We start from the raw sequence: 26901 nt of genomic DNA, 5'->3' as shown, positions 1-26901 counted from the left end.
TTTCTAAGATTCCTCAAAATTCACACTGAAGTTTTTATATGAATTGAATTAAATATTTAAATCAAACTTCTGAAGTTCATTAATAGACTTTCTATCTGAATCCATGGACTATCTATATTAAATCAGCCCTTGCTTTATATCTCTGAATAAAGTGTGTTTTTCTTTCTGTAGGTTTAGTAAATTTCTTATTAGTGTTCTATGAGGTATTGTGTATTTTATTGTTGCTAGATTTGATGAAATATTTTTCTTTTATATCTTCTGTTCATTCATTGCGTATATGAAGGTTGCTACTTTTATAATTTGTAGTACATTTGTAGTAATGTGGCCTCTTATAGTTCCTTTTTCCATTTGGCTTCATACACATTATCTATCTATCTCTGTCATCTATCAATGTAATCACAATATATGCAACTTATGATAATTTCATCTACTTCATTCCAATAGTTTTATTGCTTATTTCTTCACCTTAATATCTTCTGCATGTTTCTACTCTAGCTTTTCTTTTCATTTATACTGTTTCTTCTTGAGACTGAGTCCTTGCAATTGAAAGAGTGTGTTCTACTTATATTTGTGGTCTGGTAAACTACACTAATGCCCGACAAACTAAAGACTGAACTGTTAAGTGAATGCCTGAGTGAATAATTTTGAGCTTCAGATTCAAGGTTGTTCTGGCAATTCCCATGAACGTTAGCTCAATGGAAAACAATAAACAAGATAGAGAAGCAGACACAAGTCAAATGGCATAGATATGGAGCCTGGGTACCCAAGAGACTAATGTGGAAGGAGGCCAAAATAGATAATTGGCTTCCCAATCAGGATAGATACAGGGGATGCCTAACTGATATATCACTGAATTGGAGAGAAAGTTACCCATCTGGTGTTTCATCCTATGAATATAAGCAGCAAGGCTGTATTTAACCTCAACTGGCTGGCCAGTGAAACAAGGACTCCTTTTATTATTGATCCTGGGACGAAGAGAGATAGCCAGCAGTTAATAGATATGAGACTGTATTCCGACAAGTCGGGTCATAGTAGAGTCTGCTGTAATCAGCATACCAGGAGAAATTAATCCTGGAATTTGATAAAGATAGAGTATTTTATAATAAGTAAGCAAAGTATGAAATAACTCAATGAATTTACTCACCTTTTACTCACCAGTTGAAATTAACATGTGCCACTAGTTGCACCAATAATAAACACAGAAATAGCTAATGTTTATTAAGGATTTATTAGGTGCCAAGCATATGATTAGTGCTCTACAGAGGTTATCTCACTTAATCCTCATAACAGTCTATGAATTCAGTATGATTTTGATTGTATTTTACCAATGAGAGAATACAGCTTAGAAAGTTTGTTAAGTAGCTTGACTAAATTCACATACTAGTATGTAGTAAAGCTGAATTGTGAGGAAAAGCCAAGATTTTCAATCCTGACATTTATTTCACATGGGGAGCTTTAAAATAAAATAAATACCAGTGTCAGAGCCTCTCTTTCAGAAATTATTACTTAATTGGTCTGGGGTGGGGCTTGTTGGTATTGGTATGGTTTAAAAAGCTACATGGCAATTTCAACATGTCCTCAGAGTTGAGACCATTGACCTGTCAAAGCACATTACTGAGAGTTTAGCTTTGCCCTCGAATTGTACCTTGTCAGTACAAAGGAATGATAATGGTTATGTAGCTTGAAATAATAGTTTTAAGATTTATTTTCCTTCCTCTATGTACTGTCCTTATTTATGTATACTGTATTTACCTTTCTGATGGTGCCTGACAATTTATTGGCTATTGTCTCCTGGAATGTTTCAGTATACAGGCTGGGTTATAAAGGGTCTTAACGTTTTGCCTCTGCAAGTGCATCTATATTTAGATAGGATTGCTGTCACTAGACATTTACTGCTCTTGTAAATCTTCTTTTAAAATAGTTGTTCAGGGCTTCCCTGGTGGCGCAGTGGTTGAGAGTCCGCCTGCCAATGCAGGGGACACGGGTTCATGCCCCGGTCCGGGAAGATCCCACATGCCATGGAGCGGCTGGGCCCGTGAGCCATGGCCGCTGAGCCTGCACGTCTGGAGCCTGTGCTCCGCAACGGGAGAGGCCACAACAGTGAGAGGCCCACGTACCGCAAAAAAACCAAACAACAACAACAAAAAAAAAATAGTTGTTCAGTCATTATTATATTTCCCTATATATCAAACAGGTTGTAGTTGATTAGGTTTATTAAATGCCTTGTATTAGTTTTATATAATGATTGGCTTAACAGTAGTTATACAAGTTGCTGTAGATAATAAGTTCATGGTTCTAGATATTTCCATGTAGTCAAAAAGTTATACTCAGAATGGATCCTGCTCCACCTTGCTATGTTTTCCAACGTAATAATTTATCCTACCTCCATTTCCAGCCCAAGCAATGTTATTAAAATGAGGTACCATTACAACAATAGAAAAAGCAGCAAAAGGCATAAATATACAGTTGAGAGAAAATGAAGTACAAAAAAAATACAAAAATAGTTAATCTAATCAATTCATTGGCAAAACACCAATGAAATAGTTTTATATACGAATTAGCAACAGTTTTTTCAGACTTTTTATCATGTAATTACATATTTATTATTTTATTGTTTATGATGTCCTCATGCTAGAATGCAAGTTCCACAAGGTCTACTTTGGTCAGTGATATATTGTAAGAGCTGAAACCAGTGCCTGCCCTGAAATAGACACTCAATAATAAATATTTGTAAGAAAAAGAAATATGTGCATGTGTGAGTGTGCCCATAGCAAAGATGTGGTACATTGTATATATTACTATATAACTGGCAGGGGTGTGAATTCATGTAACAATTCTAAAGAGCAGTCTGTGAAGAGGTATCATGTTTTTTGTTAAATGTTAATTTTACTTGGATTATTATTTATTTACACTTCTAAACTGTGTTTTAAGGATATAATCAGTAGAGTGCAGATTTATAGACAGAAAACCCTGTTCACAGCATTGATAATCATAAGGCAAACAAATATAGCTGATGTTAAGTAAAATATGACATTTATCATTCTTTCAAAATAGACTAAATACTGTGAAAATGCAGTAATATAATGTTAAATGAAAAATGGAGGGTGGATAATGGTTTTAAGTTTTGTATGGTTCCAGTTTTGTAAAAATTTAGAAAGAGAGGCAGACAAATTCTTAAACCAGAGTGATAATAGTAATTATACCGGGGTAGTAAGTATAATTTTAATTTTTTTCTTTGTAATATTATAAAATGCATAAAATTTCTATAAGGATGTATATTACTTTCTTGATCAGAAAAATACTTCATTTATGAAAATTGGCTTTATCATTTTCCAACTCTGAGGATATAATAAAGAATCTGTTGCAATGTAACCTCCACAAGGGCAAGTCTTTTTATCTGCTTTGTTCATTAGTGGATTCCCTATGCCTAGAATAATGTTTGGGATAAAGTAGCACTCATAAATATTTTTTGAATAAATGAATGAGTGTGCAAATGAGTAGTATGTCTCCCTCTTTTAAAGGCAGTTTTAAAGTGTTAAGGGTAAGCGGATTGATTACTTCCTTTTTGTGTAGAATTGAACAATTAATCCATCCATCATTAAGTGTTAATTAAGTGCTATTCATAGCATGTCTTCTTTCCACTGAGGAGAGACCACTTTCTCATGGGCTGAAAATGATCTTTTATCTCTCATTAGAGTTTGCTGGGTGGGGAGGGAAATGACCAACACATGGCAGATGTCGATTCTAATGTATGTGAGATTTAAAATGATTATGACAGAAATTTTTTTATCTTTAGTAAGTACCTTTAATTTAGCCCTGTGTCCTCAGATTTAAAGAAAACCATAATTATCAATTAATAAATGTTTTTTTGTTATCCAATTAAACTAAATGTTTAGTTCCCCATTTATAGAGAACAAAAGGAGTATAAAAATAATCACAGATTTTGTTGATGTTACTGTTGGGGGTGGAAACTTATTGCAAAAGGACAATAGACCAATAATATAAGACAATGCTATATTGTGCTTCATTGTAATTCAATAAGGGGATTTTTTTCAAGTAATTTTTACCATGTAGTATGCAGTTTAGATTTATGTAAGTAGATATATGCCTTATTTAAAATTTTATGTTTTTTACATATTTTCTCAAAACTAAAATCAGGAATAAGGTATTTAAGGTAAATCCTGATGGATTATAATAGTAGCATTTATGTTCTAATATATTAAATAAAACTGTATCAGTGTTTGCAATGAGTTGTCTATTTTACACAGAACTCTTGCTATATTTTTTTTCTCTAGGATTCAGTGTTTCCCACTGACATGCAACCAAATCCAAACCTGTGTTTATGCAAAGAAAATATTTGTCCAGAAAAATTTGACTACAAGCTGAATAACATATTTAGACTTCACGAACTTCCAGTGAGCTGGTAGGATTCTTGATGTTTTATTAATACCTTTGAGATTTTATTGTCATGTCTAAATTTTGATGCTCTTATAGCTGTATATGGTTAAAGTGTTTTGCTCTTAGCCTGTTTCTGAAATTGCTACTTATAACACTGAAAGAATCCTCTTAAAGCTGTTGAAAGATTCTCAAAACTAACTGGTTTAGGCACTTGGTGGCAGTACAGCCTAAGTGCACTACTGTGCATTTTTAATGTAGAGGTTGCAGTTCTGGCTTAAAATAAAGCACAGATTGTTTTTAGAGAGGTTTGTAGGATTTGTTTTAAAAATAGGATCTCAGCAACTATGCATTTCATTTGATTATTTTACTTAAAATTTTATCAATGTATGGTTTTTTCCACATTAACACATTATTTTGTTTTGTTTTGAGGACCATAGTTTTGTGAGCCATAATCACATCAGTTTAAAAGCAAAACTTATTACTTGCTAATAAGTTTTATGCATCTGCATTTTTACATTCATAGGAAACATTTTATTTTTATTTTTTTTACATTATATCTATTTATTTATTTATTTATTTTACATCTTTATTGGAGTATAATTGCTTTAGAATGGTGTGGTAGTTTCTGCTTTATAACAAAGTGAATCAGTTATACATATATATATGTTCCCATAAATCTTCCCTCTTGCATCTCCTTCCCTCCCACCCTCCCTATCCCACCCCTCTAGGTGGTCACAAAGCACTGAGCTGATCTCTCTGTGCTATGCGGCTGCTTCCCACTATCTATTTTGTTTTGTAGTGTATATATGTCCATGCTAATCTCTCGCTTTGTCACAGCTTACCCTTCACCCTCCCCATATCCTCAAGTCCATTCTCTAATAGGTCTGTGTCTTTATTCCTGTCCTACCCTAGGTTCTTCATGACATTTTTTTTCTTAAATTCCATATATATTAAATCTTATAAAATTTATACTACTCCTATTCAGAGTGTTTGAGAAAAAATATTTCTGTGGAGAATCAGTAAATATACATTCTACAATAGATTTCTATGGTACTTTAACATTTTATTAAGTGGTCAGCTTTTGTAAATAATCATGGATACATCATTTTGATTATGGTTTAGGTAAGTAATATTGTTTTCTTGTATCTGTTCATATAATCCCAAGTTTATATTATTGACTTTTAAGAAATTTGTACAAAAATGTATAGCAAACATTATGTAATTGCTCCTCTTATACTTAATGAGGAAAAATGTTTCAGAAGAGGATGTTAACCAACTCTAATAACCTACACTTAACTGTGGTGAGGTTTTTCTTGTTTTGTTTTGTTTTGTTTTATTTTGCAAAATTTACCTTGCTCTTGATGACTGTATGTATAATTTACTTTCTAAGACCTACTTGTTTGATTATTTTCATGTAGCAAGACTCTGCCATGACCAAAACCAGTAGGTTAATGAATTGAAAAGGTCTGTTAGTAAAAGAAACCATAATAATGATACATTCATACCTTAAGTATTCTATTTCAACTTAAAACAGTTCATTTGCATGCACATGCCAGTCTTTTGATGTAAGGCCGTGGCTTTTTCTTTCTTTAAGTGACTGTTGATTGGAATTCTACATCATATTTCTTGCATAAGCTATACCAATAATGCATCACTAACAATTTCAATTTTATGATTTTCTTAATCTGAAACAAGAACTTCAGATGCTTAGAAGATGATCTCCTCACATTTTCATGGCATTAATTTAATTTTCATTGATAGCAATTCTGCTTATCACACTTACATTTCATCACCTTGATTAGTTTTTAATTACATTATAGTAGCAAACGCAACTGGCTTACGAGGTTTAGTAACAAACTCCTTTGACTTTTTGTGATAGTGGACCTTAGCTGGTGGCAGTGGCTTGTGCTGGTCTGCTGGGGCATGGTCTGGAAGCTCTGAGCAGTCAGGGCACTGCTGGCACAAGCCAGAGTGTTTTACAGAGAGAATGGGAAATGTTGACCAACGATTAAGTGGAGGTTAAGGGAAAAGCTGTTACTAAATGAAAATGTGGAGAAAAGAAAGAGGGAAACGTTTGACTTTTAGTCAGAAACAAAGTCTGGATTCCAGCTTAATTTATTTGCAGACTTTGGAAAGACAGCTGCCCTGATAACTACTACTGCAACCCAGGGAATAATTTCTCTGTCATAATCTTCACTAGTTAGCCCAGGAGGAGAGAAGATTCTAGCATTATGAGTTAGGCAGTTTAAAAAAAAAAAAAAGAATTGTGAGTAGAAAACTAATCACTAATCTTCTAGTGTAACATACCTCAAAGGAAAATTAAGCTGTGACTTTGGGCCACCTCATTTACCTGGGCCTTTTTTTTGCCTGTTTCTTCTTTTCCAATGTGTCTCAGTTTCTGCTTCGTTATACCACCATTTCTTCTTGGTCACAGGTTTGTTTTTCTCTCTCCCACCTATTTTATTCTACTACTTTCTCTGTACTCTCATTCTATACTACCAATCCTTAACTAGCCATAGTATAAAATTCAACTGTAAATTTCTAGTGTTTCTCAATAATTTCATATTCTCTGTTCTTAATTTAAAACTGAATCACCCCGCTCCCACCACCCCATATACACACACAGAGGTTTGGTACTTTATAGGTCTTTATGGTACTTTATAGGTCTTTAATAGTATAATGTTTATTGACTCAATTATATGTTTCTTTAAAGAATAAAAAATGTTTTTTGTTTTATAAGTAACTGTGAATTTATTTATTTATTTTGTTTTTCAATTACCATCAGTAGAAATAAAGTTCTTCCTCTGTGGTATATAGGTTCCTTAACTTCATCAAAATAACAATAATAGTAATGACAATGATCATGAAAGAATATCAATAATAACAATAAACTGTTTTACAAAGCATCTTTCAAAGCCAAGATTCCACTCTTTTTCCCCCAGCTCTCTCTCTCTCTCTCTATATATATATATATTTTTCTCTCTCTTGCACACACAAACACACACACACACACACACAGATGAGGCTCAGAGACCTTGAGAAACACAGAGAAAAATTTTGTATCAGGTCTGGTTAACTCAAAAGCAGATCATAAAACAGTGAATGATCCACAAGGTATTTTATAGAAAAAGCCCAAGGAAATAGTTTCTATTTTTACAGTCAAGCATACAGGTATGTCAGTAACATACAACTATATAACCTATGAGTTTGGCCAAGATACTTTTTTCCCCTGACAAGCTTGACATAGGATAATTGCTTTAAACTTAAATATTAAAATAATTAGATTGTGTTTAAGTGCAGAATTTAATTGTATGTTCTTTCCCTGGAAAACACAGATTTATTAAAACTTATTTTACTATGTTTTTCCAACAAGATCATAATAAATGCATATTAAATTCCAGATAATTAAGAAAAATTTAATTTCTTACTAATTTGCAGTTTTATAGAGTGCAGTTTCATAGGTTGAAGATCCAGAAGGATTTTAAATCAGATTAGTTAACAGAGTTTTTAAGTTCTGAGATAGATGTCTTTCTCCTACTTTCACAGGATGGTTCCCATCAGCCTAGAAAATATACTCCAGTAACTCCTATTAGTTTAAAAAAAAGACTTTTTCTTGAACCTACAACCCCCCACCAAACCTATGCTGTTTTCCTAGAAGCTGCTCTGCTCACTTTCACTAAAAAAGTTGGCAGTACTGCTGACTGAACTAACAGCTTCCACTTGCTCTTCCATTCTCCCCTCCAGTGGAGCTCCCTTCCTCTCCTCTGCTCTGGAACTAACTCTTGTCAGTCATTCCCTGCTTCCGTGTCCACCACCAGTGGCCACTTCTCCGTTCTCGTTTTCTTCTCCTCTCAGCTGCAGTCAATACAACCACCACCTCTGCATTTACTCTCCTGACTCCCATTATTTGCATGGTCCTGGTCTTCCTGCTGAGTTCCAGGCTGTCCTGCTCAGTGTCTTCTCAGCAGGCTGCTTCTCTTCTGCTAGACTTCCAGTTGATAGATTGCCCCAGGCTCAGCCTCAGAGCTTCATTTTTTCACTGTCTACACCTTCTCAGGTGGCCTCTTCCAAGCTCAGACTTTAAACACTCCCCATATAGTGATAGATAATCACCTTGGGAATATCTCTACCATTGCCATCTCTCTTGAGTTTGAATATCGAATAGGCTTCTCCGAATTATCATGCTCAGGAAGAACTCTTGTTTTCCCTCAGAAAAATGGGTCTCCTGATCTTCCCCATTTTTGCAAAAGCAAAATGTAAACTTATATGAATTGACTCAAGCTAAAAGCCTAGGAGTAGTTTTAACTACTCATTCTCTCACCCTGCAATTCCCACCATTAAATCTAAGAGTAAGTCTGATAGGCTTTTCCTCCAGAACATATTTACATTTTCCCACTTTTCTCTATCTATCTATATTACCATGACCATCTCTCATACTATTGCAAAAGCCTACTAATTCACCCCACCTTACCCTACAGTAATTCACTTACTTCACAATAGCCAAACTGATCTTTTAAAAATGTAAATCAGATAAGATTCCCTACTTTTGTTACAATACTGTCTTCCCCTTGTTTTAAAGTAAGATCCAAACTTCTTACTGAGGCCTACAAGGCTCTGCAAGTTGGGACTCCTGCCCTTCTCCCACTGTGTTGACCACATGCTCTCCCCTGCTCCCTTGCCCAGGACTCTCAGCTACCCCGTCTTCTCACTATTCTGCAAACATGCCACACTTCTCTCTGCCCCCAGGTCTTTACACTAGCTCTTCCCTCTACTTGTGTTGTTACTTCTCCAGTTTGTGCACACCTGGCTCATTCTTATCTCTAAAATCTCAGCTCAAATATCACCTCCTTGGAGAGGCAGTTCCTGAAATATGTGACTAATATTTTACTCCTCATTCCTCCGGTTACTCTCAGTCCTATCATTCTACTTTATTTCCACCGTGGTTTTTAGTAGGCGTGCAGCATAAATTTTAAAGTACTTTATAAAAATGAAAAAGTACATGAAATCTTAGTATTTTTCTAGTTTATGGGTGGCAGAGACTGGCTAGATTCTCACCAATTCAGTTTCCTCCTCCCTGGGCCCACTGGAAGATCTCATCTCCTAGTCTTCTGAAGTGTGTTAACCCTTAAGACTTCCATTGGGATTCTCTGCTGTCTCTGACTTCATCCTCATAGCTGGAATCAGAGGACTTTGAAAGTGACAAACTGTGTGCTAGAAGGCACATGGACCTCTGAGTCATGTGTGCTTGGAGAGTTCTCCAACCTTCATCATGCTTTGTGTGAGGTAGTGCTTTAATTGCCTTGACTAATGCACTATATTTTTGTGAAAATGGATGAGTTAGGCTCTATACGATGAGTGGAATTAAAAAAAAAACAGGCTGAAGGTACTTTCACATTCATTCTACAAAAATTTATTGAGCATTTATCAGACACTACTCTGGACAGTTAATTAAATACATAGAAATCTGTTCCCAGGAAGCTTACATGTGTTACAGGGAACAAGTAATAAACCAGTAGTGAACACATATATGCTATAGTATGTTTGATGACCATAGTGCTATAGAGAAATACAAAGCAGACAGAGGGAAATGGAATAGAGGGTGGCTTGAGGTTAAACACAGAGGCCAGAGCTGTTCTGAGAAGGTGACACATAATGAAAACCTAAAGTGGGTGAGGAAGTGAGACATGCAGAGAATAAGGAAGATGGTTAGAGGTGAGAGAACAATGAATGCAAAGCCCTTGAGGTGGGAACATGTCCAAAATGTTCCAACAAGGAGTCCAGTATAAACAGAGTAAGTGAGCTTGCAGAAGAGGAGGAGAAAACTAAGTTAGGTATTTGGGGACCAGAGGGAGTGTGACTTAGGGCCTTATAGATCATAGTAAAGAGGATTGTGATTTTTATTCTGAGAATGTTAGAAAGTTATTAGAGGATTTTGAGAAGAATTATGCAATTTGGCTTATATAACAACAAGATGCTCTGACTACTGTATGGAAATTAGACTGTCAATGGGGGTTAAGGGTAGAAGCTGGCAGGCTAGTTAGGAACTATTTCAATAATTCAAGAGAACTGTAAAGATTTCCTGGCCTACGATGATAGTGTTACAGAGGCTAAGTGGTAAGATTTTTCTTTTTTGATGAGAGAGTGAGCAGGATTTTTGGGTTGGCAGGATGTAGGGTGAGAGAGAGGACAATTAGGGTTGACTTCAAGGTTTATGGTCAGAGCCAATGAAGACAGAGTGGCCATTAATTTCAAGGCTACGGGAGAGCCAGGTTTGGAATGTGGGGTTTGGCATGTTAAGTTTGGGAGGCCTATTAAACTTCCAAGTGTACTTAGATGTGGATGGGACCCTTAGATTCTCCTGTGAACACAGTTCATAGCTATGTGTGCTCCCTGGCAAGTAGTTAGGTTCATGTCAGTACTATTTCATGTACTTCCATGGAAGCAGTCACCAGAAGTGGAAAAAGTGACTAAGTAGCTTTTAATGCAAAAAAATGGGTGTTATAGAAATGTAATTTTTTAGCATGGGTCAATATTTCTCATCTTGTTTTGGCTATAAATTATATATGTTCATAAGAAACCATGATTATATTCTAAAATGTGAGTTTCCAAATTAAATATTAAATCCTTTTTATAACTATACATTTAACTGGTATTTTACAATGTATATTTGTAATAAGCTTAAGTCATAGTGTAATTTTTATGCTGTTTTTATCCTCAAACAGACAAGCAATATATGTGTAATCATTTCTTACAAGTAGTGTACAGAATACTTTAAAATATTTTCTATAATATAAAGATATATTCTGCTGGTTTTGTAATTTACTGTCAAAGTACTAAGGTATTCAGTTAGCTTCCATTAAATAATGATAATATTTATGGCCCAAACTTTTAAGAAGGAAAAGGCACATGAATTTACAGTAAATGTAAACATATATTTTTATGACCCATTTATCTTTTTAGGTGTGTTCCATAAATAAATACATCATCTACTTAGGAGATTAGATTTTCAGTTTATTTCAGATTGTCTTTAGTGCCTTTGCACGTATCTGTCTTCAGCTTTAAGTTAAGTTTGTTTAGGCACTTTGGATTTGTTGAGCAGCTGTCATCTTCCAGAAGGTGCCCTGATTTGTTTTGTGGATCAACTTACAGCTAAAATTATGGAAAGGTCTTTTCATTGGTCACAGATGATGCACAAAGCATTTTCAGTTCCAGTGCTGCATAGACTCACAGAGAGACCAACAGTTACCCTTCTGGGGCTATAACAGTTTTTCATTCTGTTTTAATTATCTAGATCCATAATAATAACCACAGTGACCTACAAGAAGGTATTGTTGGACATATTATAATTATATATAGCAATTATGTGTAGCACCAACAATGCATAAAAATCCCACTTATTAACTAAGGTTGGTAAAAATGAAATTATGCTAGTCTCCCTTAGGACATAACTTCACTTTTTGGAAAACAAACAAACAAACAACTAGTCCTTCAGTTTTTACATATAACTTTTTCTGGAGTATATTATTATGATGAGGAAAGTCAAATTTCATGGAATGATAATGCAATAATAATTTTCCAATGAATATGGAAACTATCTCTCACTCTACTTTCTTGCTTAGCTGCTTACTAGTATTTCCTATTATCTACTGTGTAATAGAAAGGGAAATGGAAGTTAAAAGCAAAGGTTAATCTTTGTAATACAGAATGTCAGGCAAGATGGTTTAGGACAAGTATCAATATATTTTTTTCTTTTTAACAATTTATTTAGTGTTTCAAACTATATCATATTCACACATATACTAATAATTCAGTTTAAAAGTTAGAGATGACAAGATTTGATGAAGTACAAGTAATCAGTGGTTTCAGCAATTTTTGTCATTACTTGGGGTGTCTCACCTAAACTTGCCAAGACCTTGTCTTTAATCCGTGCTAAACTGATGCACATGAAATGGTATCCCATAATTTATTTTTTTCTTACTGTTCATAGTTATATGGTGAATGAGCTGTAAATATCAGTGCTTGTGCCAGTAGGTTTAAATCTTAAACTAATTTTGGCAATTTTTTATGTGGCCACTATCAATAGTGTTTTATAATCTAAGGGAAATAATAAAACTTTTTATTAGACTTATACATCCAACATATGTAATAATATTTGTACTTTGAATCCAACCTTAATTTAAAATTACTGACATCATCCCAAGGCAATCGCTAGTAACTCAGAGTACCTCATAAAATAGGACATTTCAACTTGCGTGTCTTGTGAGCACATCAAACTTAGTAGTTCTCAAAGCCAATTCACTCTTCTTCCATCCCCTCCTCTCCACTTTCACCTTCTTTCTCTCATTTTGGTTTGCATCATTCATTATCATCCATATAGTTACCTAAGATGATCTGTGAATCTTAGGTCCTCCTGACCACTTACTATCACATTCAGTCAGTCACTTAAGTCTGTGTGTTCTGTATCCAAAATGAGTTGTGCACTATTCATTTCTCACAGTCCATCAACTGTCACTTAGGCTCCCCCAACAGCCTCCTACTGGTGTCTCTACCTCCAGTTTTTCCTTCAACTTTAATTTATCCTCTTTACTGCCATTACAGTAATCTTTCTAAAATGATCTGATACCTTATTTCTGCTTTAAAATTTTTAATTATATTTTAAGCCCTCAAGACACACTTGGCTCTTCCAAATCTAGCTCCAGCCTGTTTTTCTATCTCTTACTGTACCACTAGCCTCTATACCACTATGCTCTAGACTCAATGAAGTCTTTTCAGATGTTCATGTCTTAGCCATGTTCCTTTGACTGGAATGCATTTCCCACCTTTTTCTATTTGTAAATATCAAGAAACCTAAAGAAATCCCCACCTATAAATCAAATCTCCTTTCTGCCCTCTTGGTACTAGATGCATAATATAATAAAGGGGCATATAGAACAGGTCCTATTGAATCCCAAAGATGATATATTTATATGTTTATGTCTCCCAAACCCTCAGCAAGGACTCTTGAGAAAACAGACCGTGTCTGATCATAAATAGCCCCTGACATGCAGGAGGCGCCTGGTGTGTGTTGAAGGAATGAATGCATGGATTGAGTGAAAATTTTGTGTGCAGTCATATTTCTAGAGCCAACTTTCATTTTTTTAATTATTTTTATTATTTTTTAACGTCTTTACTGGAGTATAATTGCTTTACAATGGTGTGTTAGTTTCTGCTTTATAACAAAGTGAATCAGCTATACATATACATATATCCCCATATATCCTCCCTCTTCCATCTTCCTCCCACCCTCCCTATCCCACCCCTCTAGATGGACACAAAGTGCCGAGCTGATCTCCTTGTGCTATGCGTATAGCCAACTTTTAAAATTATATTATCCACTTATAATGTAGGTATCACTTGATGTCACCCTGTCAGTTTCTGCACTGGGACTCATTAAATAACTCTCCTGATGGCCATTTTGGAGACTACTTATCAGCTGAGCCATGCTGAGATCCCATCTGCCACCAGTATAAGTTGGGATTCTTTATGTTGAAAGTGACTGAAAAATACAACATAAATTGGTTAAAAGATGAAAGGGAGTTATTGGATCAATAAACTGAGATCAGAAGTAGGAGTGACTTCAGGTCAAGCTTAATTCAGTGTTTAAAAATATCACTAAGTACTTGATTTCACTGTTTTATGTTTATTCTGCCTTTTGTATTAGCATTATCCTCAGACTCCAGGTTCTCCTTTCAGTGGAGCAAAATGGCTGAAGTGGTTCTAGACTTCATATTCTTTCACAACGCCATCTAGGGAAGGGTCTCCTTCCATAGCTCTTAAAGGAAGAGAATGGAAGTTCTCTTTCCTGCAAGTTTAGGCAAGTACTACCCTGTGTCTCATTGACTGGTTGGATTAAGTGCCATCCCATAGTTGAATATTGTGATGAGGAAAATGGCCACTATCCTGATATAAAAAAATCAGTACTTAAGATGGGGATGGTATCAGTCCACATAGCTGATAATAAAGGGTGGACGGCTCCAAAAAAAAAATAAAAAGCCTGGGTGTTGTTAAAAGGAATGGATGCTGAACAAGTCTCAACTACATAATGCAGTTTCCCATCTCTGCTAGGTTTCATGGTAATCAGTGCTAACCAGTCCCTTGTTCCCCAAGTTGTAGTATATTCCAATGGGTTCCAACTAGTGTCTCTGGGTGTTTTCTCTGTTACTAAGTTTGAAGGTCCTCTTGTAATATTTAGCATTGTGTAGTAAAAAGAAAATTGCCACAGGTAATCATGCATGCAGCCATTTATTTGGCAACATTTGTCAAATGTACTCAGGACATTGGTCTATGACCTGGACAGATCAAGAAAAAGAAAACACTCCCCAGGCTGTAAGGATTCAATGAAATGGTCTACATAATAGTACACGGCATTATTCCTGGAGCATGATATATACTCAGTAGATGTTCTGCCTATCTGCTGTCTCTATCCTCTTCCTCTGACCGGGTCTCCTCTCACCAATGTAGTGACCTGAGACAGGGCCCCTTTTACATACAAAAATAGAGTTAAGCCATTCTTCAACTACTAACCTGGACCTGTAAGTATTGTACACCTATTGAGATTCATCTTTGAATTCTGATGCTGTTTGACTGAAAACTGGGTTAATTTGTGGTCAGTATGACTTGCTGTCCCACCTGAATCTCTGTTGCCATCTGCTTAGGCTCTAACCTCTGTGATTCTAGAACTAAGTCTTTTTTCAGATCTGATCATTCTTTACTCCTTCATTTCAAAAAAAAGTAACAGTAACGCATTGTAAGAAATGACAGTTTTAGATAGAGAAGTAGATTACTCATTTGACTGGAGCAAGATCTTCAGGAAAAATAAACGATTTACACTTTAAGCTTACTAAATAGAAAGAGTATCCATCACATTGTGTGCTTTTCTCCAGTAATTTAAATGATAAATGAAAGTAATAATTAGAATTCCCGCAGCCTTTGACTGACTGTTGATATTTTCTATAAATATTTCTGGGTGGAGGAGACCAAAATATTTACCACATCATAAACATGGTTCATAAATATCTCCGAAGAATTCACTATGACTTATTAAACCTTTGCCTGAAATCTTTAGTGCAATTATAAGAATTAAGGTCAAAAACAGAGAAGAAAAAGAGATGAGCAGTTTTAATATATATTGCCCTTTAATGGTTTATAGTTTTCTATTTGGTTATAACTTAAAAGATGTTCAGTGGAATTTGAGTGTATAATGGATAGAATAACAAGCGTATTTAATTTAATTTATTTTATTTATTTATTTATTTGCGGTACGCGTGCCTCTCACTGTTGTGGCCTCTCCCGTTGCGGAGGACAGGCTCTGGGCGCGCAGGCTCAGCGGCCATGGCTCACGGGCCCAGCCACTCTGCGGCATGTGGGATCTTCCCGGACCGGGGCACGAACCCATGTCCCCTGCATTGGCAGACGGACTCTCAACCACTGTGCCACCAGGGAAGCCCTAACAAGCATATTTTAGATGTTGATCATATAACTATACCCTTATTCTTAGAAATGGTACATGCTCTTTGTTATATTGTCCTCTGTAAAACCTCAAAATGGGTTGTTGGTGGTGCATTTCACAGAGAATAAAGTTTGGGTGGACGTGGTCAATGTGATACCTGTGAGTTGTATGTGCCTGTGAGACATCAAACTAATATGGATCTGGAGTTCAGAGGTGAGAATAGACTGAAGATTAAAAATGTGATTCATCTTCATATATATATGACAGTAAGTAATGAGGATGGAGGAAATGTTTGAGGGAAAGAGGGAAAAGAGTAGAAGACCTTAAAATGGAGCTTGAATTACTCATTTAATGAGTAAGTCAAAAGGAATTTGAAAGAAGAAAGTAAAAGGATAGGCAGATAGGACCACTGAATTCAGAAAGCAGTATGTCATGGAAAACTAAATGGGAGACATGGTCAATAATCTTGAATGCCACTGCGAGGTCAAGTTTATTTGGTCTAAAAATATACCTGCAATATTACAAGTCACTTTAAATATTACAGAGTCACTTTTTCATGGAGATAGTGGCAAAATGAAATTGGCCTTAGTTAATTAGTGAATTGGAAATGAAAAATTGAATACAATGAGCTCAGTTAATCCATACATAATTCTCAGGTATGTTTCGTACAGAAAGAACTTCACTGATCCACTAGGGAATAATCCACATTATTCCCTTCATAGCACTGTTTCTTTTCTTCATAGTTTAAACCTCAAAGCTCAACTTATTTTTAATAATTTGTCTCTTTCACGCAAACCTATCTTATTTGGTATTTAGATATTTACACATTGACTTATATTCAGACTGACTGGAGAGAACATTTTCATATGATGTTATTAGCTTTTTATGTCAAATAAACCAGGATGGACAGCTCAGGTAGGGACCTGGATTTTCGAGCAGGAATGAATTTCAAATGCCACTACTTTTGAAATATCAATCAAAAGCTAACATGATTTGGAGGCCAATTTCAGAGAAAATACCATTGTTTCCAGATTCAGAAAATATATATATTTAAATAAATCACTTCGTGTCTTCTTAAACTATAATCCTACTTTTTTTTTTTTTTTTTTTTTTTTTGTGGTATGTGGTCCTCTCACTGTTGTGGCCTCTCCCGTTGCAGAGCACAGGCTCCGCACCTGCAGGCTCAATGGCCATGGCTCACGGGCCCAGCCGCTCTGCGGCATGTGGGATCTTCCCGGACCGGGGCATGAACCCGTGTCCCCTGCATCGGCAGGCGGACTCTCAACCACTGTGCCACCAAGGAAGCCCCTAATTCTGCATTTTTGGTTGTAGTGTTTTGAAGTCAACTAGTTCTAAAAGCAAAATTTGATTTAAGGAAACAAATGTAAGGTTCTTCTACTGTATAATTATTATTTCTTTTATTTTAAAATTTTTCTTTAAACCCAAAGCACATCAAAATGGATTGTTGCTGCTTAGAAAAGGCCTTTATATCATGATTCATTTTTCTCTGGGATTTCTTATCCTTGATATAGTAATACTTTCCTAGTACTGTATTTTAAATTAAAAATTTTCTACCATCAAGCTTAAATTATTCTGGAGATACTTCTTACCTTTCAAAAGTCGTGTTTTCTTTAGGGTCTCATGTTCATTCTAGTCTCATCTTTGATAGACATAAAGTAATAGATTAAGGCTATATAAAAAAGAGGAACTAATCTATTAATATAAAATATAGTGTATTTTTCCCAAACTTTTATTTTTTATTAAAATATTTATACTCAATACTTTGATTCTAAGTTTTGTTTTATTTGTGAAGCCCAATAAAACATTATAGATGTGTAATTTTCCTTTCACGTTTAGGAGAAAAATGAAATAAAATACTATTACATTTTTGTTACAGAGAAGTACAGATTAGATTTTAGCTTGATTAGCTAAAATGGCTTTTAATATATAAAAGTCAGAGTTAAACTCTGTTATTGCGGGAACTCCCTGGCGGTCCAGTGGTTAGGACCCTGAGCTTTCACTGCTGTGGGCCTGGGTTCAATCCCTGGTTGGGGAACTAAGGTCCCAGAAACCACATGGTGTGGCAAAAAAAAAAAGAAAAAAGAAAAAATCTGTTATTGCAATGATGAAACAAATTTTCAGTGGCATCGAAAAGTCAATAATAGACAGAAATGCATATAAAGGGGGTAGAGCATAATTTAAACAAAAAAGAAACTAAAGTTTTGGATAAGCTGTTATATAAATGTACTGATTCTACTCCAAACATGTAGTATGGTAAATGTGGCTGAGTCATTCTCTACTTTGGATGTAGTACTTTGAGAAAGGGACCTCCAAGCTAGCTCTCCAGATATCTCTTTTATAACTCTGTCTCCAATATTCTATTCTTATCATGTCCTTAGGCAATTTTGAGCTTCAGGGACTTATACAATAAAAGTTTTTTTCTCACTAAAACTTGGACAATGGAGATTTTCCTATTTGGATAGCTTTCCCGGCATCTTTTTTCCAAACGTTGACTCGGGAAATCTCAGCGAGTTAGGATTTACATTTGTAACTCCGGCATCTTTAACACATGACCTTTGAGGTTCTGAGAAGAGTGAAAAAAGAGTGAAATATCCCTGTGAAGGTTTCATGGCCAGCCCTGGGAGTATTACACACCTCCAGAACTTAGTCATATGGTATTGAATTAGCTGCAGTGGAGACTGGGCAACATATGCTGAGGTTAGTAAGCACATAGAATCTCTGTCACATCATCTTTCTGTTTTATAATTAGGCTGATCCCCTTAATGTTTATGAAATGATTGCAGCAGCAAATCTATACACAATAGGAAAGAGAAAGAAATCCTCTCTTCCAACCATGGACTGTTGAGTTTTCCCTTATAGCTTGGTCACAAAGCATATTGCTGTATGGAGGAGAGTTCAATACCTGGACCAAAATCAGGATTCTATAAAGGGAGGTAGAAGTAGTGAATGAAGCCAGGCAGGTTGACTGTGAGTATGATAGAGAGCCAGGGCTGAATGGTATCGCAAAACCCAAGATAGAAGAGAGATTTGAAAAGATGGAGTGGCCGATGTTTAGCAAAGGCTTCAATAATATGAGGATTTTTAAAGAGGCTGATAGGGAAATTAGATGGTCCATAGTAAATCCAGTATAAGCAGTCCAAAAGAAACCAAGAGATTATTTCTCACATTGTGGTTTATTGAGGAGTGCATGGTTGCTGAGGAAATGGTCCCATGGTATTCACTTGTAATGCTGCCCTCCATGCAATTGACTTTCCTAAATGAATATTTCATTCTCAATGAAAGCTTAGGCTAAATAATATAAAAATATTATAATTATGGTTTACTTCATTAAAAAAGTTAGTTCTATCGAAATTTAGCATAATGTCATTATTTTTAATTTTTAACTTTCTCAGTTCTCATAGATCTAAAGTGAAATATAATTTATAAAATTGAAATTATTTATGATAATACAGATACAAGTCTATGCTAATTGTGCTAATAACCCAGATAATTAATTATTATGCATTCCTAAAATGGAATCCCATTAAGTTATTTTACTATGATAGATGTAATCATTTTGATAATATAAGTAATCTACACATTTTTCTAGATTAATCACAGATGCTGTTCTAAAGCTGTGTTAATGTGATAAATTATAATAGTTCCCTTATTATCAGCATCAAGGGTCTTTAAAGGCTCTTAATAATCATATTCAAATTTTATCACTTAGAAGTAAATTGATTTTTTATTCAAAGTAAATATCTAAGATGACTTATTTTCTGCAAAACAGTTAACTTGTATATAATCATGAAATGAACTAAATAAATATCCAACCAATAAATAAGTAGTTTATATTTGTAGATATCCATGTTATTTGAATCATTGTAAAAGTTACTTAAATTAGGTCTTCCTGATTTCTTCCCTGGACTCAGTAGCCTCCTACTGATTTCTCCTACTTCCAATTCATCCCCCAAAATCACTAAATTCTTTCAAAACAGGAAAACCTACCATGTAGCATTTATATTTTACTATCATATTGACAACTTCCTGTTATGGAAAGATGAAAACTAAATTCCTCTGTACTTTGACCCCTACTTCCAACCCCTGCTTCCCTCAGTAGCTTCCTGTCCCCTTGCTCTCATGCAGAGTGCTTCCTGAGCCATCCATGCTTGTGCATCTGCTCTGCCTAACACAAGCATAAGGTATGTGAATCAAAGAAATTATTGAAATATTAACTGATTTTTTTACCATGGCAGTCCCTTTTTCCTGTTGCCATTATCACAGTTGGAGTAGTTTGTGCTGTACTTCTGCCCAGTGGGGGAAAATATGACAGAAAATTAGAGAAGGAGAAAAAAGAGAATCTTTCTTACTTAGGAGAACTTTGGCCCTTAGGTGAGCAGAAAAGGCTCCTGGAATAGTTAAATCACAGTGGAGAAACATAATGTGTTAAGAGCAGGGCCTACTCCCTTTCCCTTACCTCCAACTAATTTTGCGTGGTCCAAGAACACAAGAGATCTGTGCCCCATTTCCTAAGTATAGCCCTAGGGATGTGACAAGATTCCAGAAAAGAAACAGCTGCATGGTGCGTCTAGACAGACAACATCACAGCTTCAGCCCTTCAGCATGGAGTAGGAATTGCCCAATGATTTCTGTGTTCCCAATAATGGAACAGAAGTAGCAGAAAGAGAGCTACTGAATCAAAATAGGCCACAGAACAGGAACCAAAAGTTTTTATTGAGACTTCTGTGAACTATTAACAAATTATTTTAGTGACACCTGTAAAGCCAGAAGATATTTATGTTCTTATGGTCTCATCTCCAGTGTTGTTATAAAATGAGACAACCTAAGAAATTATGCTCAAAGGAGAAACTCAGTTAAGACAGGGAAAGATAAAGAAGATACATTTCTTGCTCACATGAAATTATACTTTGAAATTCACATCAGCTGTGGAAATTTATACCTAGTTTTTTGTGTATTTAAGTAATGGTATAATAAAAATAATCAATTCATCACTAAGGCCCAATCATTTTTTTCTTTAATAGGTGCCCATACATTTTACTAAGGCTTGATAACAAAATGAAGCCCAAGATCTTTTGTAACATTGCATTGTTTTCCTTGAAATATGAACTGACATTAAAGCTTTTTTACTTTTAAAGAAAATGATCTACACTTTTTACTTTCTGAGGAATGCCCCTGGGTTAACGGTTGATTTATCATTACTCATAGGTCTTTCAATCATGGATTTATACACTCATTTATTAATTGATTCTAGAATATCTACTTAGCTATTAATATATGTCGGGCATTATTATAGATGGTGGAATTACAGAAATAAGGAAGTCCCTGTCCTCAAAGAACTCAAAGTCTAGTTGGGTGACATACTTAAAAATACAATATAATAATCACATTAGGGGGGCCACTTAAAGCAAACTGTGAGATAGTGTGGGATGTGAGAAAAGCTCCCTTCAAATTGACCTTTGAGTATAAGCATTGAGCAATGTTTATATTAGGTGGAGGGAATTTTTTTCAAGAAAATAAAATGTTGCTTTTTCATTAAATGGGAAAAATAGAAAAAGTTTCAACATAATTGATCTTCATGTTTCTGAATTTATTTAGTGCATTCTAATCTACTATCACTTTTTACATTAGAAACATTCCTGAAATGTTGAATATAAAGCTTGTAATTTTATGCCAAGTCATCCTCTTACAGTTTCTTATTGAGTTAACATTTTGTCCTTGAGCTATAATTAAAACTATGTCTCAGAATTTTAACATTTACTCCTAGAAACAATCTCTCTTCACCTCTGTAGAATGTGTTTGTATTCAACTCTCCTGTAGAATCTATGTAAGAAAATGAAATTAGAGCAAACATGTTTTTATAGAATAATGTTTGTTTCAGGTTGAATTGTGTCCCCCCAAAAGATATGTTAAAGTCCTAATTTCTGGTACCTGTGAATGTGGTCATATTTGGAAATAAAATCTTTGCAGTTGTAATCAAATTGAAGTCATTCTGGATTAGGATGGTCTAAATCCAATGTGACTAGTGTCCCTATAAGAAGAGAAGAGATACACACACACACACACACACACACAGAGTCATACAGGGAGAACACAATGTGACAATGAGGACAGAGATTGGAGTTATGCTGCCTCAAGCCAAGTTATGAGAAGGACTGCAAACAACCACCAGAAGTTAAGAGAGAGTCAAAAGAGACAGTCACCGGACAGTTTCTCTTTCATAGCCTCCAGAAGGAGCTGGCCTCGCCCACACCTTGATTTTAGACTTCCAACCTCCAGCACTGTGAGAGAATAAGTTTCTTCTCTTTTAAGCCACCCACTTAGTGGTACTTTGTTAGAGCAGCCCTAAGAGAGTGATACTGCCTTAATTCCCATTGCCTTGCTCATAGACTTCTTGGAAACAAAATTTTTCAAAACTACAACAAAGCAATCCACACAAATTTTGCTTTTATTAATAATTTAAACAACTTTTGATTATTCTACATAACTTCCCAGATAAACTATTCTCAAAGCACTGTTGTCTGGAAGCAGTTACTCAAAAGGAGTTTTGAGTATCTTTATTAAGGATCAGCAGCCAGTTTCACCCTTATCCTCAGACAAATTGGCCTCCTGCTCTTGCCCTGAGCCTCAGAGGGTTCTACCATTTGGAGTGACTTGCTTGAGATTTTTAAGTCCTCCTTTGGTATCTGAGAATGTCTGGGGCTGACAGTGCCATCTGCCGGACAACATGCTTGGCATCCCCATTTCTCCTTTTTGGGGGTCTTCTCTGATCCTCTCTCCTGAGTGTAGATTCAACCAGATGCCCTGAGGAGCTCCTGAATTTGTGCCTATGGGGTTTTTAAGGACCCCAATATCAGGATCCTGGTTCCAGGAAGGTGGCCTGGTCAGCAAATTGCTCTTGCTTACTGATACGGTAATTCTTCCATAGACAGCCCACAGGATTCGGCTGTCGTAATGGTCCTGACGTGCTGATTTGGGATGAGGTCTCAATCTGGACATTGGACAATTTAGGGATCTGGGTGTAGGCTCTTGTCCATCTATGAATGTGTTTTCTCCTGTCCATCTTCTGATTTGCTGTGCTAATCCTAGTTTGTAACATCCAAGGGTGGTCACCCATCTCCTCCTCAGGCTTGGAAGCATACTTTCAGGCAGTCTTCCAGGATGGCCAGGCCTGTTTCCTTTGAGGGCTTTTGAGACTGTGCTGCACAGAGCCGATGGGCTCTTCCAGTTGATGGCCTTTCTGTTGTCTAATCCATGTGGTTATATTATAGGCTTCTGAGTCAGCCTTAAGCCATGCCTGATAAAGGACAAACATTCCTTGCATGAGTAGCATGGTCATAGGCTCCCTGCCTATCTTCTCTGTTAGTGGTGGTGTGTAGAACTGATTATGACCTAATGAGTTCAACAGTAGTCATGTTTGAAAATTTATTGTTTTACATTTATGCTAATTCTATGGTGTAATGTGTTGCTTTACATTTATGTGTCACCATTCCAAGTGGTAAAGTTAGCATGACCGCAAAATAAATTATTGTTCATGCTTTTCTGCATGCTCTGCGTAAGACTTTCATTTGTGGTCAATGTCAATGAAACATCGCAGTATCGCTTGAGACTGTCATTGGAAGCCAGTATTCATGATGGATGATATTCTCATAAGCAATAATGTGGGCATCAAATAATAAACAGATTAGAGAACTGCAGAGCCAAGAATATCTATATTGTTCAATATAAACAAGTTCTGAAGAGGGATGGCATTGTGAAGTCATAATAGTATAGCTATATTTTTTCTTATGACTGGATAAAAGAAATTAGCCATGAATGGCACATTTGAAAGTAAAGAACAAGAAGATAGTTCCAGAATCTGAACATGAAGAGATGGAGCCTGGATACTGAGACATGAGACGATGTATTTTAAATAAAATTTTTCGTTTAAACAATATGTGGTATATTGTTAACATGTAAACATATATGTTTATAGGTTACATATATACAACATATAAACAGGAGCCTCACAAAAAAATATTTGCTCTTGGCCGCATATCCCTAGAGGTGGTCCTGTCAATAGCTGTGAAAGAGAGAGATAAGGACTGGGATCAGGGAAAAACTGACAAAGCCTCAGCCAACCCAGTGGGGTTATGCCCCTCACTGGACTAAAATGGTCTTGCCTTAAACCTCTGTCTGTCTCAGTTGCTGGCCCTTGGAAAGATATGACCTTGGGCAAGGTGGCCCTCTGCAGCTGAGGCCGACACTGAAGAAGCTGATAGCTGGTAGCACTCCCCCAGTGCTGGACATGGCTTGAAATGGGGATCTGGATGGCACATCTTTCTGTCTACCACAATTATAATTCCAGATTCAAATTTTAGAGAGGTTTGTAAATAGAGCTTGAATATATCCTAAAATGCTTATAACAAACAGAAAACAAAAATACGTATAATTTTATATGCTTTCAAAATTATGGAGAAACAGAGTCAAATAATTATTATTAAGTTAGTGCCTATTAATAGACCATTAACATTAAAAAAAACTGCCTAAAGGTAGATTTGCAAATTATCAATTAATCTTATAATGTTCTAATTTCCAAATGTCTGATTTTCTACATCACTTTTTTCCTACCTTTGGGCTTTAAAGTGTTTTCTTAAATATATCGATATAGATATTCTTAATTTTTTTACTTGTTACAAATGTTATAATTAACCAGGTCATCCACATATATATTTTAAAATGAAGAATACTCCGGTTATAAAAATAATAAAATTGCATTTTTGTGTTCTAATCCTCCCACCTCAAATATTCATTCTCTGAAATCAAGCAGCTTTGCCTTTTCCCTGTTATTTACCTCCACATTTTAAAAAAAAACCTCCATTTAAAATTGATTTTTCTACTTTAAACTGTTTATTCATTTGTTAATATAGAAGAGCTACCTTGCTTAAATTGCCACTTTTTTCCTCCACCCACTCAGACATTTTCTTGCCCTCCGGCCTACCAATTTATAATTATATCATAATTTTTCACTAATTCAATATTCAGTATTTACCTCCTATGATGAAATTCTGTTTTTTAGCTGAAGCAAGTTGTGATAATATTTCCTTCTTTGTACAGTCTTCTTTCCTCTTGGAGACAGACATCATCCCTGCAGCCCTGGGTTCTCCTGTTCTAGTCTGGACCACTTGCTCTCTGGGTTGGCTGCACAGCTGCTGTCTCGAGCCTCCTTTTGGCAACTTCCTAGAAGATTTCTTGGCCCCTCTTTATTGAATCCCATTTCCTGGACACCATATTTTATTCTCTCTTGATTTATCCCATCATTTTGGTGCTGCACGTTGTGGAGAGGAAAGACTTTTTCCTTTAACGCTCTAGGTTCAATAGCTAGGTCTATGAAATAAGCTGAAAACAGGCACATTAACATGAGAAAAGTTATACAAATTTATTCATTTTTGATATTGCATGCACAAGACATCACTGGGAAAAAAAGTGAATACCCTAAGATGCAGTAAGATTCGAGAGCTTATATATTGTCATAATAGGGGAAAGGAAAGGGGAGTAGGCCACTTAGGAGAGAGAATAAATGATTTTTAGGAGTGATGAATGGGCCCTTAGAAGAATAGACGAGAGATATGGTAGTTTGTGAGAAAGTTTGTCTGGGTGTGGTATTGATGTCTAGTCTCCTATCCTATGACAAGTCAATCTTCCCTGGTTGAGGAAACTCCTGGGGAGGGGATTTATGACAGTTGAATTCCTTTTGTAACATTCTTCTTTAGGCAGATAAGGGGAATTCAGAGAAAGCCTCTCCCTGCATTTGCTGTTTTTAAGTGCCTTCAACTCAAAATAATCCTTATGCCAAAGAGGCATCTAATATTTTAGGGTGGCATACTCTGCCATCCTCCAACATTGACTTTATGAGAAAGAAGGCAAACTAGAAGAAGGTTTTGAGAATTTGAAAATCTAAAAATGTCTTTATTCTTCATACTTGATTATTTGAGAAAATTCCTAGGTCAAAAATGACTTTTGCTCAGAATGTTAAAGTTTTACTGCAGTGCCTTATAGCTTGAGAATATGTAGGGGCTTGTCCAGAAGACCTCATCAAGGGGGAAACTCAAAAGGTTAGTATCTACAGGTGTTTTCTTTATAGGCTGATTTGTATCTTCTGGAGAAGAGTCCAGTGACCTGCTTTGGCTGAAGGGGGAAGGTGACTGAAGATTCTCACCCTTCCTCTCATCTGTGCCTGGAATCCTTGAGGCCTTGTCCACGATGGTTCAATGTCTTCAGAGTGTAAACATTTACCTTCTGCCAAGGAGGTTGCATATGCTGGGGAGGGACATCAGGGAGTTGAGAGAGTCTTAACTGTTGCTGATGGAAAGTTTCAGTGACTCTACCAATTTTCAGCTTTACTCAATGCTTCATAGTCCCCATAATTCTAGAATCTGTGAGAAAGAACTGACTTGCTTCTTGTGCATGTTACTGCTGCAAGCTGTTTGGTTTCAGCCTTCTCTGGTTTGGTTTCTTCTTCTCAGTTAGCATTCATATGCTTTGCACTTACCAAAATTTCATCTTCTCTCCACTGCTATTGCTCTTGTCTATGACTAGGGGGGATTTTTGTCTGTTTATTTCTTACTATCATTCTGGTTGAAGTTTGAGGAGTTAAGCATGTACATTTAATGTGTCAGTGAAATTGCAACTTCTGATCAACAACTTCAGTGACATTTCTGTCCTTTTTTGTCTCTCTGCTAAAATATTTCTCTTCCTGAAATTGCAAATATTGATATATACAAAAATTCTGATCAAGTATGGAAGACTGAATGTTTTATTTCATTTTCTATACTAAAAGCAGTCCTAAAAACTAAAATGACACACACAAAACCATACAGACATAAAATAAGCCACCAGTTTTAATTAAATGAGAAATCAGCCACAACTCCCCCCAAAATACTATTAAGAATAGCTTAGGAAATATAGGAAATAGTACAGGAAAAAAAATGCAACAAATTGTGGAAGTGAGGGTGCAC

At 35.8% G+C, this 26901-nt stretch overlaps 1 protein-coding gene across 1 annotated transcript in view; it reads left to right on the top strand.

The window, feature by feature from the left end:
- SPAG16 (sperm associated antigen 16) overlaps nt 1-26901 on the top strand; it is an 850722-nt gene that overhangs the window by 122123 nt on the left and 701698 nt on the right. The window contains exon 10 of the mRNA XM_082631278.1: nt 4296-4423. Within this exon, the coding sequence (XP_082487404.1) occupies nt 4296-4423 (128 nt within the window). The remainder of the gene's footprint in view (nt 1-4295; nt 4424-26901) is intronic.

This window comes from Mesoplodon mirus, assembly GCF_964341445.2.
Source record: "Mesoplodon mirus genome assembly, chromosome: 8".
NCBI classification, from domain to species: Eukaryota; Metazoa; Chordata; class Mammalia; order Artiodactyla; family Ziphiidae; genus Mesoplodon; species Mesoplodon mirus.
The sequence above is the reverse complement of the archived record's forward strand: the minus strand, read 5'-3'. Positions and strand labels throughout refer to the sequence as shown.